The sequence below is a fragment of the Leucopleurus acutus genome (genome assembly GCF_964270905.1).
Source record: "Leucopleurus acutus genome assembly, chromosome: 20".
Taxonomy (NCBI): Eukaryota; Metazoa; Chordata; class Mammalia; order Artiodactyla; family Delphinidae; genus Leucopleurus; species Leucopleurus acutus.
Genome location: NC_139162.1, coordinates 46,156,280 through 46,167,968, shown reverse-complemented (window position 1 = coordinate 46,167,968; position 11,689 = coordinate 46,156,280). Strand labels below are relative to the sequence as shown.

Sequence of the window (11,689 nt, the reverse complement as noted above, 5' to 3'; positions counted from 1 at the left end):
CTCTCTCCCCATCCCTGCCCTTCTCAACCCCACAGAGGGAGGCCTGCAGGGACAAGCTGGCGGAGATGCACCGCCCACACTGACCTTCTAGGCACTCCCACAGCAGCAGCCGGTCCTCCTTCAGCTCTGCCCACCTTCCCTCCTGCTGCTGGCCAAGCCCATTAAGCTGCTACCCTGGCCACAGCTGAAGGCCCCACGCCCTGAGGAGGAAAACACTGAAGAGGCATCCTTGCTCCCTGCACACCAAACCATCAATTAGTATTAACGAGGGAAGGTTCCTCTCTGCCTAAAGACACCCATCTGGGCTCAGATGGAGGGGAGGCCCCACCCCCATGACTCAGGAGGTTAAAGGGCCTAGATCCGGCCTGTGAGCCCACAGTGTCCGGATGGCGTGTGGCAGAAAGAGAGTCACCATCCAGCTGGTGAACCAGGAGGCAGGGCCTGGAACCAAGGGCCCAAAGCCCTCTCGGGGCCAGAACTACAAAGCAATCCAAGCAGCCTGCCTGGATGAGGGGATCCTGTTCCGAGATCCCTATTTCCCTGCTGGCCCTGATGCCCTACTTCCCTGCTGGCCCTGATGCCCTTGGCTATGACCAGCTGGGGCCCGACTCGGAGAAGGCCAAAGGGGTGGAATGGAAGAGGCCCCATGTAATGTGGGGATGGGGGTTGGGCTCCCGGGTCTGAGGAAGGAGGCTGGGGGCTGGGCTCCTGGTCTGAGGGAGGAGGTGTCACTGTGGGACCAGCTCAGAGCAGGTTCAGCAATCCTGGGTCAGGGGAGGCCCAGGGAAGCCAAACGGCTGCCCACGGTTTTACAAGCCTCTCATGGGGTTGGAGGCGCTCATTACTCCAGAACCGCGAGGGCAGGAGGGGGCCTGGGCATCTGACCCCCCAGCTGCTTCTTCCCTCCCCTTCCTGGCTGAGGTCTGGATTCCCCCATCTCCTCCAGGAGTTTTGCGCTAAGCCCCAGTTCATCTGTGAGGACATGAGCGGAACAGACGTGTGTCAGGGGAGTCTGGGTGAGACCACTGAACCCCTGCTGAGCCCCCAGATCTGGCAGGTTTCAGTGGGGACCCCGACAGCTCCGCCCTCAGCCTCCCCCTGCCCTGTCCCTGCCCCTCCCCCTCCCTCTCAGGCTCTCCTCTCCTGGTGCCTCGGTCTCCCTCTTTCCACCCTCCCCCAATCCCAGCCTCTCCTGCCAGGTAACAGCTGGTTTCTTGCAGCCGCTGCCTCCATCACTCTGTACCCACGACTCCTGTCCCAGGTGGTCTCCCCGGGACAGGGCTTCCAAGATGGCTACGCAGGCGTCTTCCACTTCCAGGTAAAGCTCGGTTCCTCTGTTCATGCCTCAGTTTCCCCCAGGGTGACATGGATTTCATAGTTGACACTGTCCCCATGGGGCTGTAATTTCCGGACTGGTACAGCAGGGTCAGGCGTCAGAGGTTGGGGCCCAGCAGGGTTGGAGGTGGGAAGCCGAGCCCAGGCCCCTCCCCTTCTCCCACCAGCTCTGGTAGTTTGGCTGCTGGGTGGACGTCGTGGTGGACGACAGGCTGCCTGTGCGTGAGGGGAAGCTGATGTTCGTGCGCTCGGATCAGAGGAACGAGTTCTGGGACCCACTCCTGGAAAAGGCCTACACCAAGTAAGGACCCCAACGCCACCAGGGGCAGCCCCGAGTCCCAGCCAGCAGGCCCCAAGCCACAGGGGACGCCCGGAGCACCTCCGACTTCTGGGATCCTCTAGACACCCCACCAAAGATCTCAAACCAAGGTACAGCCCACAGGACCCTCATGTCATACCATCGCCTGAGGACCTCCAAATCATAAACACCTCCCTGATTTTTTTTGGGGGGGGCGTGCCTTGTGGCATACGGGATCTTAGTTTCCTGACCAGGGATTGAACCCGTGCCCTCTGCATTGGGAGCACAGAGGCTTAACCACTGGACCACCAAGGAAGTCCCCCTCCATTGATATTTCACACAAAATATTCCCAGATACCAACCGAACACTCTTAATTCTGAAGGAGACTGAAATCTCGTATCATGTCCCGGAGTCACCAAGTCTAAGCAGTCCCCTTGGGGGACCTGTAACCTCAGACAATCTCTCCTGCTCCCTTGAGAAACCCAAGATACCTCTAAAATATTGGGTGTAATCCTGGGACCCTTAAATCTTCACTTTTCCCTATTCTGCAGCTCTGAGATCCCTGACAAACCCCTTAGGGATCACCCCCCAAAGCAGACATCTCCCACAGACTCAGTGTCAGACACAGACCCCAGGATGCCCAGAATTCTGACAGAGCTCTTCTGTGACCCCCAAATCACGCAGTCCTGGTGGCCCCCAGAGCCACCAGCCAAATTTCTCAGGGCTTACCAAGTGCACCCTCCTTAAGAGTCTGCCAATTTGGGGGATAGCCCTTGGGACCTCACAGCATGAGACAGAGGCCCCGCACATTCCCATGGTTGCCCAAGATACTCGCCGATGCCTCAGACACCCCACCCGAGACCTGCTTCCACAGGCTCCATGGCTCCTACGGGGTGATGCGAGGCGGCCACATGAATGAGGCTTCCGTGGACTTCACAGGCGGTGTGGGCGAGGTGCTCTACCTGAGGCAGGACACTCCAGGCCTCTTCTCTACCCTGCGCCATGCCCTGGCCGAGGGGTCCCTCGTGGGAGCCACTGCCCTGGTGAGAGAGTCAGACTCCCATGAAGACCCCCGCCAGGACCAGAGTGCAGTCACAGCTAGAGAGGGGCGGTGTCCTGGGTCTTTCTCCCCTCTGCTTTCACTGCTGGCTTATTGTCTCTCACAAACCTAATGCCAGCAAGTCAAAAGGACATTTATTTGCTCTCATGACTAATGAAGCTTCAGGCACAGCTGGATCCAGGTGCTTAGTGGCTGCTGTGAATGTGTTTTTCTATTCTTGCTTCTGGGTTAGATTCACTCACAGGCAGGCTTTCCTCTCATGGGCACAAAAGTGGGCCCCACAGCTGCAGGTTCCTCCTACTGCCCCCGGGGGATGTGTGTGTGTGAAAAAAAAAGTGCCTCTTTCTGAGAATTTCAACAAAATTCTCAGGACTGATTTTTCATAGGCTCAGTTTGGGTCATATGTCCATCTGTGACCCAATCACATATTCATTCACTGAGTCAGTCTAACTCATTCGTTCATTCATTTATTTAATCCTCTGCTCAGTTACTGAGTGTCTTTTGCATTTCTCCACCTCTTTTCCTCTCTGTTCTGTATCTTTCTTTGTCCCCGTGTCTCTATGTCTCTCCTCTTTATTTATTTATATTTTTAGTAAATTTTTTAAAAACAAACTTATTTATTTATTTTTATTTTTGGCTGTGTTGGGTCTTCGTTGCTGCATGCGGGCTTTCTCTAGTTGCGGTGAGCAGAGGCTGCTCTTCATTGTGGTGCGCGGGCTTCTCATTGCGGTGGTTTCTCTTGTTGAGGAGCACGGGCTTCGGTAGTTGTGGCAACGGGCTTAGTTGCTCCGCAGCACGTGGGATCTTCCCAGACCAGGGCTTGAACCCGTGTCCCCTGCGTTGGCAGGCGGATTCTTAACCACTGCGCCACCAGGGAAGTCATATGTCTCTCCTCTTTAAATCTGTTTTGGTCTCTTGTCTCCATCTGCCTCTCTCTCCTTCTCTTGCCTTCACTTGCCAACTCCCAGCCCCTCTCAGAGCCTGGTGCCATTCAGTTAGGTGCTCTGGGTGACTCCTGCTTTGGTGAAAGGAGGTGGGGATGCAGAGGGGAGCTCTGTCCCCTGCTATGGCTCACTGTCCTGTCCTCTTCCCAGAGTGATCGGGGCGAGTACCGTACAGAAGACGGGCTGGTGAAGGGACATGCATATTCAGTCACAGGCACACACAAGGTGAGGAACCCCCAGGGTGGGCTGGCAGGGGGTGTCCAAGCACCAAACCCCCACTGACCACGTCTCCCTTAGGTGTCACGGGGCTTCACCAACGTGCGTCTGCTGCGGCTGCGGAGCCCACAGGGCCGAGTGGAGTGGCCTGGGGCCTGGAGTGATAGGTGGGATGGATCTGGGGTGGGTGGGTGGCTCGGTCCCACCTGCCCACCCCTTACACCTCCGTCTCCCCAGAGGCCCATGCTGGGACGTGCTCCCCACTGAGTGGCGAGATGCCTTGCTGGTGAAAAAGGAGGATGGTGAGTTCTGGTGAGTGGGGCAGCGTCCCCGGTCTGCTTCGGGGAGGGGCGCCAGGCCAGCAGGGTCAGGGAGGGGGCAAGTCCCGCTTGAAGGGACATGGGAGAAGTTCGTGGGGGTGGGTCCTAACGGGGAGAAACTGTCCATGTCTGTGGTAATTCGGGAGTTGGGTTCTATTTCGTGGAGTCGAATTAGAATTAGCAGTAACATTAGGGAACTTGGAAGCATAGTAATCTTTGGAGGGTTGAAGGGGGATGGGTAATATTTAGGGCAGTTGAGGGAGGCTTGGTGACATTGAGGCATTTCTTGAGATTTGGCAATATTGAGGGGCTGCAGGGTACTTACTGGTAATAGAGAAGTTGAGGGTCTTGGTATTTGGGGGTTGAAGGCAATTGGACCGTATCTGGGGGGAGTTTGTGGACCTTGGCTATTTGCAGGGCATTTCTGAGGACTTGGAGAAATCTGAGGGAGCTGGAGGGCTCTAATTTGAGGGTCATTTCTGGAGACATGTATTATTTGGGGGACTGAAGTGTACTTGGCGACATTTAAGGAATTTAGGGGCTTTGTGACTTGGGGGGTCATGAGCTATTTGGGGTGGGGGCCGGGCCACCCCACCTCTGACTGCCGGCCACCGTCCAGGATGGAGCTGCAGGACTTCCTCTGCCACTTCGCCACCATCCAGGTCTGCTCACTGAGCCCTGAGGTGCTGGTCCGCAGCCCGGCTGGAGGCGGCAGGTACATCCACACCTTCCAAGGCCGCTGGGTACGCGGCTTCAACTCTGGCCGGGGCCAGCCTCGTGCCAGTGAGGCCTGGAGGGTCCCCTAAAGGCAAGCAAGGGGGGCTGTGGCAGGCTGGGTAACCCTGTTTCTTTGTCCTTTACTAGAAACCTTCTGGACTCACCCCCAGTTCCGGCTGACGCTGCTGGAGCCTGAGGAGGAGGATGAGGGGCCCTGGGAGGGCTGGGGGGCAGCAGGGGCTCAGGGCCCGCACTGGGGGGCGCACCCCCAAATGCACTGTGCTTCTGTCACCCATCCAGCGCAACCGGCGGCCCCTGAGGGCCCAGGGCCTCACATACCTGACTGTGGGTTTCCACGTGCTCCAGGTGGGACCCCGGGCTGGAAGAGGCAATGGGGGAACACAGAGGCATGGAGGTGCAGGAGGCCAAAGGGGGGATCTGAGGGGGTAGAGGATGGGGGCCGAGGGTCAGAGTCAGGAGACAGCTGAGGAAATCGGAGGTGGGGGTCAAGGAGACACTGAAGGGCTAGGGAGGGTGCAGAGGGAGAGACTGGGGGTCAGAAGGGTAGAGGGGTGAGGGGTGAGGGGTCAGAAAGGAGACAGAGAAAGGGCTGGAGGAAAGGCTGAGGATCAGGGAGGGGACCGAGGAGCAGAGGGCACAGATGGGAGGGAGGGGTCCGGAGGGGCTGGGGCAGGGGCTTTAGAAGGGGTGGGATGGGAAGAAAAGAGAGGGAGGGGTGTGGAGGGAGCCGGAGCGGGGGAACTCTGAGGGGTGGCTGCCTCTGCCTGGCGCTGACTCCCCTTGCTCTTCCTTCTTACAGATCCCAGAGGAGGTGGGTATCAGGTAGGACCCCAGATTCCATCCATCTCTGAGCCAGCCCCAGCAGCTGGGACAACCTGGGGGCCTGGGACGCGCTTGGGGTGATGGGTGACCAGTGGGTTTGGACAGGGCGGTGTGGAGGATGCAGTGGGTCGGAGGCTGGGTGGGGTGAACTTGGACGGCGGTGGTCACGCCGCCCTGACCCCCAGCTGCTGGGACTGTGGGACTCCCCGCGCAGTCTTGCGGGGCCTGCTGCGCGCCGACCGCTCGCCCTTCTGTGCCCGCCGCGACGTGAGCCACCGCTGCCGCCTGCGCCCCGGCCACTATCTGATGGTACCCCGCGCCCGCGCCCGCGCCGCCCGCCGCGCCGCCCGCCGCGCCGCCCGCGCCGAGGTCGACTTCACGCTGCGCGTGTTCTCCGAGCGCCGCCACACCGCAGTGTGAGCCGGGATCCCCTGCTCCGCCCCGGGATCCCCTGCCCCGCGCCTGGGTCAGCCCAGCGCCCCCAGGATCCCACCTAGACCCCACCCGAGCCTCAGCTGAGACCCCGCGCGGCCCATGTCCCCAGCCGCGGGGTGGGCAGTCCCCTCCCCCCATCTCCCGTCTGTAATTTGCAGGGAGGTAGATGATGTGATCAGCGCCGACCTGCGTGCCCTCATGGCGAGGCGCTGCTCTGGGAAGGGGTGCGAGGGTGTGTGTGTGCTGGGGGGCCAGAACTAAACACCCCCTACCCCACAGGTCCCCTACATTCCCCTGGAGCTAGAGATGCAGCAGCTGTTTCAGGAGCTGGCAGGAGAGGTGAGGAGATGGGGCAGGGCTAAGGGGGTCCCTTCCCTCCCCTCCCCTCGCCATGTACCCCTCCCTCCCTTTCTCCCTCATCCTAGACATCTCATTTTGCTTTGATTTCTCAGTCTGTCTGTGCTTAAATCTCGTGAGCTTCTTTTCTCAAAATGCTCACAGCTCTTCCCTGCCTCAGAGGCTTTGCTCAGTCTGTACCCTCCCCCTGGACTGCTTTCTCTCCCTTCACAACCCCTGCCAGGCTAAGGCCTTATCTTTCCAACGTGCCCTGACCCTCCCCCAGGCTGGTCAGCTGTCCTCTGTGGGCTCCCGCAGCCCAATGCTTCCCCATTGCAGCCCTGACCACTCTGGGGACAGGTCTCACTCCCTTCCAGGACCAGGAGCTCTGAGAGGGCAGGCCTGGGCTTCTCTCAGTCCCTGCTGTGTCCCAGCACCACCCTGCATACTGTCTGGGCGGCCCAGGGCTGTTTGCTGAATGACTGCCGAGTGCAGGCTCACAACCGGCTCTCTCCTTACCAGGAGGAATAACTCAATACCTCTCAGCTCCAGACCTTATTAAGCATTGCCCTGGAGCCTGGTGAGTTGGGGACCAAGAGTGAACTCCAGAGCCCCCATGTGTGTTAATCCACGAAGCTTCTGGGAGTCAGGCCCTGGGAACCCTGGGCTCAGCCTGCTGGCATCTCCCCTGTAGCCAGACCTGTGGGTTCTGTGATAGGACCCGTGGCCAAGGCCACGGCCACGTATAAGCCCATCTTCCTTTATGGAAGTGTCACTGTCCTGAGCACAGACCCAGAGCCCCGTGCCTGGGTTCAAATCCCAGCTCTACTAGTTTCCAGCAGTCCCATGGCTTTCTGCACCTCCATTTCAGAAAGGATTATTGAGGATAACAATAATCCCTAGCACTTATACTAATGGCCAGTACGCAGAAAGTACCTTTTTTTTTTTTTCCTGTAGCCAGGGCCCATGCACGGACTCCCAGAGAAATCGGGCTCAGGACCTGGGAGCAGCTGCTGCAGCGTTTTGGGGTATATGATGGGGGCATTGCCGGGGTAGGGAGGATGGCCTCCTCTTCCCTTCTGGGGACATTGACCTTAACCAGATGCCGCATCCCCAGCATGGGCGAAGCCTCGACCTGTACCACTTCCAGCAGCTCTGGGGCCACCTCCTGGAGTGGTAGGTAAGATGGGGGCTGGGCAGGGCACCTCCTTCTGGAGGGAGAGGCACCTTTACTAACATGGGCATAGGTGCTCTGTGGGCTAGCAGGGCCCCGGGGGAGAAGGGGAACTTGACCACACCACGCCAACCTGGAGGCATCTGGCTGGGATATCCCTGCCCCATACACCCCTTTGTTGTCCCTCTACTTGTCTGTCACTGGGAGGCGATAATGCCCCGCCCCGCCCCGCCCCTGCTCTGGATCCCCGTGAGGAGATGGTCCCAGGTCTCCCCACACTGCAAGTGGTAAGCCACTCTTCACTGAGCCCTCCCTAAGCCCTTTGTGGTGAGAATATCACCTTGTCCTCACAACACCCTTGTTACTGCTGGTACTGTTATTCCCAATTTACCGAATGGGAAACAGACACCCAAAGTGGTTAAGCTGCTTGCACAGGGCAGCCAGGAAGAAAGGGAGGTGGGTGGGAACTCAGGCTCTCTGGCTGCAAGACCCACTTTGAGCCTCCTTCAGGGTGCCTAGGGGCCTGGGGGTGGGACTGACCAATACCCCCCTGCCCAGGCCACATTTGACAAGTTCGATGAGGACGCCTCCGGAACCATGAACTCCTATGAACTGAGGCTGGCCCTGAACGCAGTGAGTATGGACAGAGGTCCTGCGGGATCCTGGGGACAGATCTGCTCCCCCTCCTCCCCTGTACTCCTCCCCCGCCATCCACAAAGCCCACACCTCAGTTGCCCACTCTTGGCAGGAAATGGGTGACCCTGAGAGAGGCCCAAAGGGGAGGATCCTCTGTGTGGGGGGAGGAGGGCACTGAGGGAGGGAGTGCGGCCCTCCTGGGAGGGGAAGGGGGGCATGGGCGCTGGTGTCTGAGAGGCCCCAGCTCCCAGGACCTCATGGTAGAATGTCCTGGACTCCTGGACTCCTTGGGTGGCCCTGGGTGCCTGGAGCCTCCATTTCCCTCTCTGTAAAATGGCTAATACACAGGGTGGCCAGGAGGAGCCTGTGGAATGGAGCCCACAGGGTTTAGTGCTGGGGAATGCAGCTTCCATGACAACATGCCAGAGTGCCCAGAGGAAGGCTCCCACTGAAAGGCTGAGTTCTTCCAGGAGACGTAGAACAGTCCCATTCCATTTGTGTGGGAGCACAAAAATCCTAGCCAATGAACAGAGGCAGAAAGCAACTTTTCCCCTGGGCTATACAGTTGGAAAAGTGCGTGTGATCTGTCCCCCACCCCACCTTGCATGGACGGGGTGTGGTCTGGGATCAGACACAGAACTCCCAGACCCCCACCCCACCGCAGGGCTCATCTGCCACAGCAAAGGGAAGGGTGAGACATGGGGAGATGGGGGGCTGGGGGTGATGTGACCCAGAGTCTGAGAGGCAGAGGGAGACCCTGAGGGGGGAAGTCAAAGGTGCAGGGAGGTGCAGGAAAAGGGAACTCAAGACAGGGGGGAGATGGAGTCAGAGAGAAGATTGGGAGATGTGAGCCTGAGAAACAGGAGTCCCAGGTAGGCAGAAGCAGAGGCGAGAGAGGGTGGCGGAAGGCGGAAGGCTGTACTGTTCACGCCGTATGCCCGAGTGCCTGGTACAAGCCTGGTGTTAGTCTAGGCAGAGGAGCGCTCTAAGGGGCTGACGTGCTGATGGTGCAGACACAGAACAAGCAGAACGTCTAGCGCAGATGGTGAGAAGTCCTACAGTGGCAAAAGGAAACAGGCCATGGTGCTGGGACCCGCAGAGCGTGAGGTGTGGGTTGAGACATGGCGGTCAGGGAAGGCGTCACTTGGGTGACGTGTGAGCAGAGACCGGAAGGAGTGAGCCTTGGGGACTCCGGGGAAGAGCGGTCCAGATGGGGAAAGTCAGTGTACAGGCCCTGAGGAGGCTGGTGTGGAGGCAGCGGAGTGAACGAGGGGCCCAGTGATGGAGATGACAGGGGGCCAGTGTGGCTGGAGCCAAGTGGGGAGGGGGAGGTGGTCAGAGAGGAGATCGGTGGAGGAAGACAGGCGAGCCCCACGAGGCCTTGGGAGGACAGCTCTTTAAAAATTCTTAAATATGTGTGAGAGGGAGGAGGGAGAGGCAAGTCCAGGGTCAGGGACTTGTATGTGAGCCTGGAGCTGACAGCCAAGGGAAAGGTGGTGTGTATGGTGGAGGGAATACCAGGGAGCGGGCCAGCTGGGAGCAAGGTCTGGAGACCTAGCAAGCCTGGGCTGGGGGGACGGACAGGAGAAAGAACCTGCTCCGATCCACTCCCATCCTCTGCTCCACAAGCACCCCCTGAGCCCCGCTCTGCTCCAGGCCCTGTGCTGGCTGCTGCTGGGGATTCAGTGGTGACCAGAAGCCCTTCCTGGACCTCACCCACCACTCACTCCCCTGCCCAGCGCAGGCGCAGCCAGACCCACCAAAGACAGTGACAGCCCAGAGGGGTCAGGGCAGGGACGTGGAGGCCCAGAGGGCACAGGGCAGGGACGTGGGGGCCCAGAGGGCTCAGGGCAGGGACGTGGGGGCCCAGAGGGCTCAGGGCAGGGACGTGGGGGCCCAGAGGGCTCAGGGCAGGGACGTGAGCTGTGGGACCCCAGAGGAGGGGCTTCATGCTGCTTGCTGGGGGCTGAGTATCTGAGAGGACTTCGTGGAGGAGGCGTGTATCAGAGTAGGAACACTCCGGGCTGAGAGAGGACGTGGTGTTCTGGGCAGAGGGAACATCAAGTGCAAAGAAGGCAAGGCAAAGCCCAAGGTCAAGGAGAGGAGAGGGAGGCGGGGAACAGGAGATGAGGTGCAGCCTGTGCAGGCCACCAGGCAGCTGGGGACAACAGGGGCCCTGGGGAGGGGTAACCAGGAGGTCATGGTCACTAGGGCCCAGTAACCAAGGTAAGGGCTTTCACAAGGACTGCCTTTTAAAAGCCTCTGTGGGACGATTCCTCATCGGAGGTGATTTCTGAACTCCAGAAATCGCCCCTGATCTCGAGCATCAAGATTGACTCCATACGGGGCTGACAAAAACGCTTTGCTGCACAGAAATATCCTCTAGTGTCTATTGGCAGAAATCCTGCAGAGTTTAAAGGAATAATAATACAATAGTTATGATGGGCCAGACACTGCCCTAAGCTCTCTACATATAACATCTTCACACGACCTTACAGGGTCAGGGCTAGCATAGTCCCCATTTAACAGATAAGGAAACTGAAGCCCAGAGAAGTGAAGGGAGCTGCCCGTGGCCTCACGGCTGGGATGAGGCAGAGCTGGGACTAGAGAGGTGGGACCAGGCCCCCCTGGTGTCTGCCTTCCCTGGGGAGTCGGAGGGGGGGTATGACCCTGAGGTGGGGCTCCCGGGGCAGCCCAGGCTCAGAGGCGGCCTCCCCGGGGCTTCCACCTGAACAACCAGCTGACCCAGGCCCTCACTAGCCGCTACCGGGACAGCCGTCTGCGCGTGGACTTCAAGCACTTGGCGTCCTGCGTGGCCCAGCTCATCTGCCTCTTCCGTGAGTGTCATCCCTGGCACTGGTGGGACAGAGGGAGGATGTCTCCATGGTAGGTGGACCAGGGAGGTGGGCGCGCACCCTGCCCCTCTCTGACAGGCCACTGCAGCCAGCACCTGGATGGGGGCGAGGGGGTCGTCTGCCTGACCCACAGACAGGTGAGCCTGGGCTGCAGGGAGGGGTGGCACGGGAGTGTCAGGAGTCCCCTGCCTCATGCCTGCTGTTTCCTCTCGCTCAGTGGATGGAGGTGGCCATCTTCTAGGACCTCAGCCTGGGAGCCCTGCCTTACCCTTCTCCCAGCCCGGACCAGGGTTTCCTCTACAGGAAGGGGGCTGATGCCCTGATGTTAAGCAGTGATTCAGAGCGTGGCCTTGGGAGCCAGCCTGCCTGGAGCTGACTTCCGGCCCCCCCACTCACCAGCTGGGTGACACTGGGCAAGTCACTGCACCTCTCTGGCAAACGGGCATGGTAACAGCACCTTTCTCATGCAGGCTGCACGAGTTAGCCCACGTTACACGCTTACAACAGTGCGGACCTGGA

At 59.4% G+C, this 11,689-nt stretch overlaps 1 protein-coding gene across 1 annotated transcript; it reads left to right on the top strand.

Annotated features, from left to right (window-relative positions):
- Positions 1-386: 386 nt before the first annotated feature.
- On the top strand, positions 387-11,411 carry CAPN12 (calpain 12; the record flags this gene model as incomplete). Its single annotated transcript, XM_082861893.1, is given in 26 exon segments — positions 387-554; positions 556-648; positions 947-1,016; positions 1,200-1,318; positions 1,503-1,508; positions 1,512-1,636; positions 2,509-2,677; positions 3,789-3,863; positions 3,936-4,021; positions 4,092-4,166; positions 4,794-4,957; positions 5,039-5,141; positions 5,143-5,257; positions 5,712-5,723; positions 5,920-5,954; positions 5,956-6,150; positions 6,328-6,370; positions 6,449-6,508; positions 7,028-7,033; positions 7,037-7,085; positions 7,463-7,533; positions 7,623-7,682; positions 8,238-8,312; positions 11,014-11,152; positions 11,249-11,307; positions 11,388-11,411. Coding segments are annotated over 26 exon segments (2,196 nt in total).
- Between the last annotated feature and the right edge of the window lie 278 nt (positions 11,412-11,689).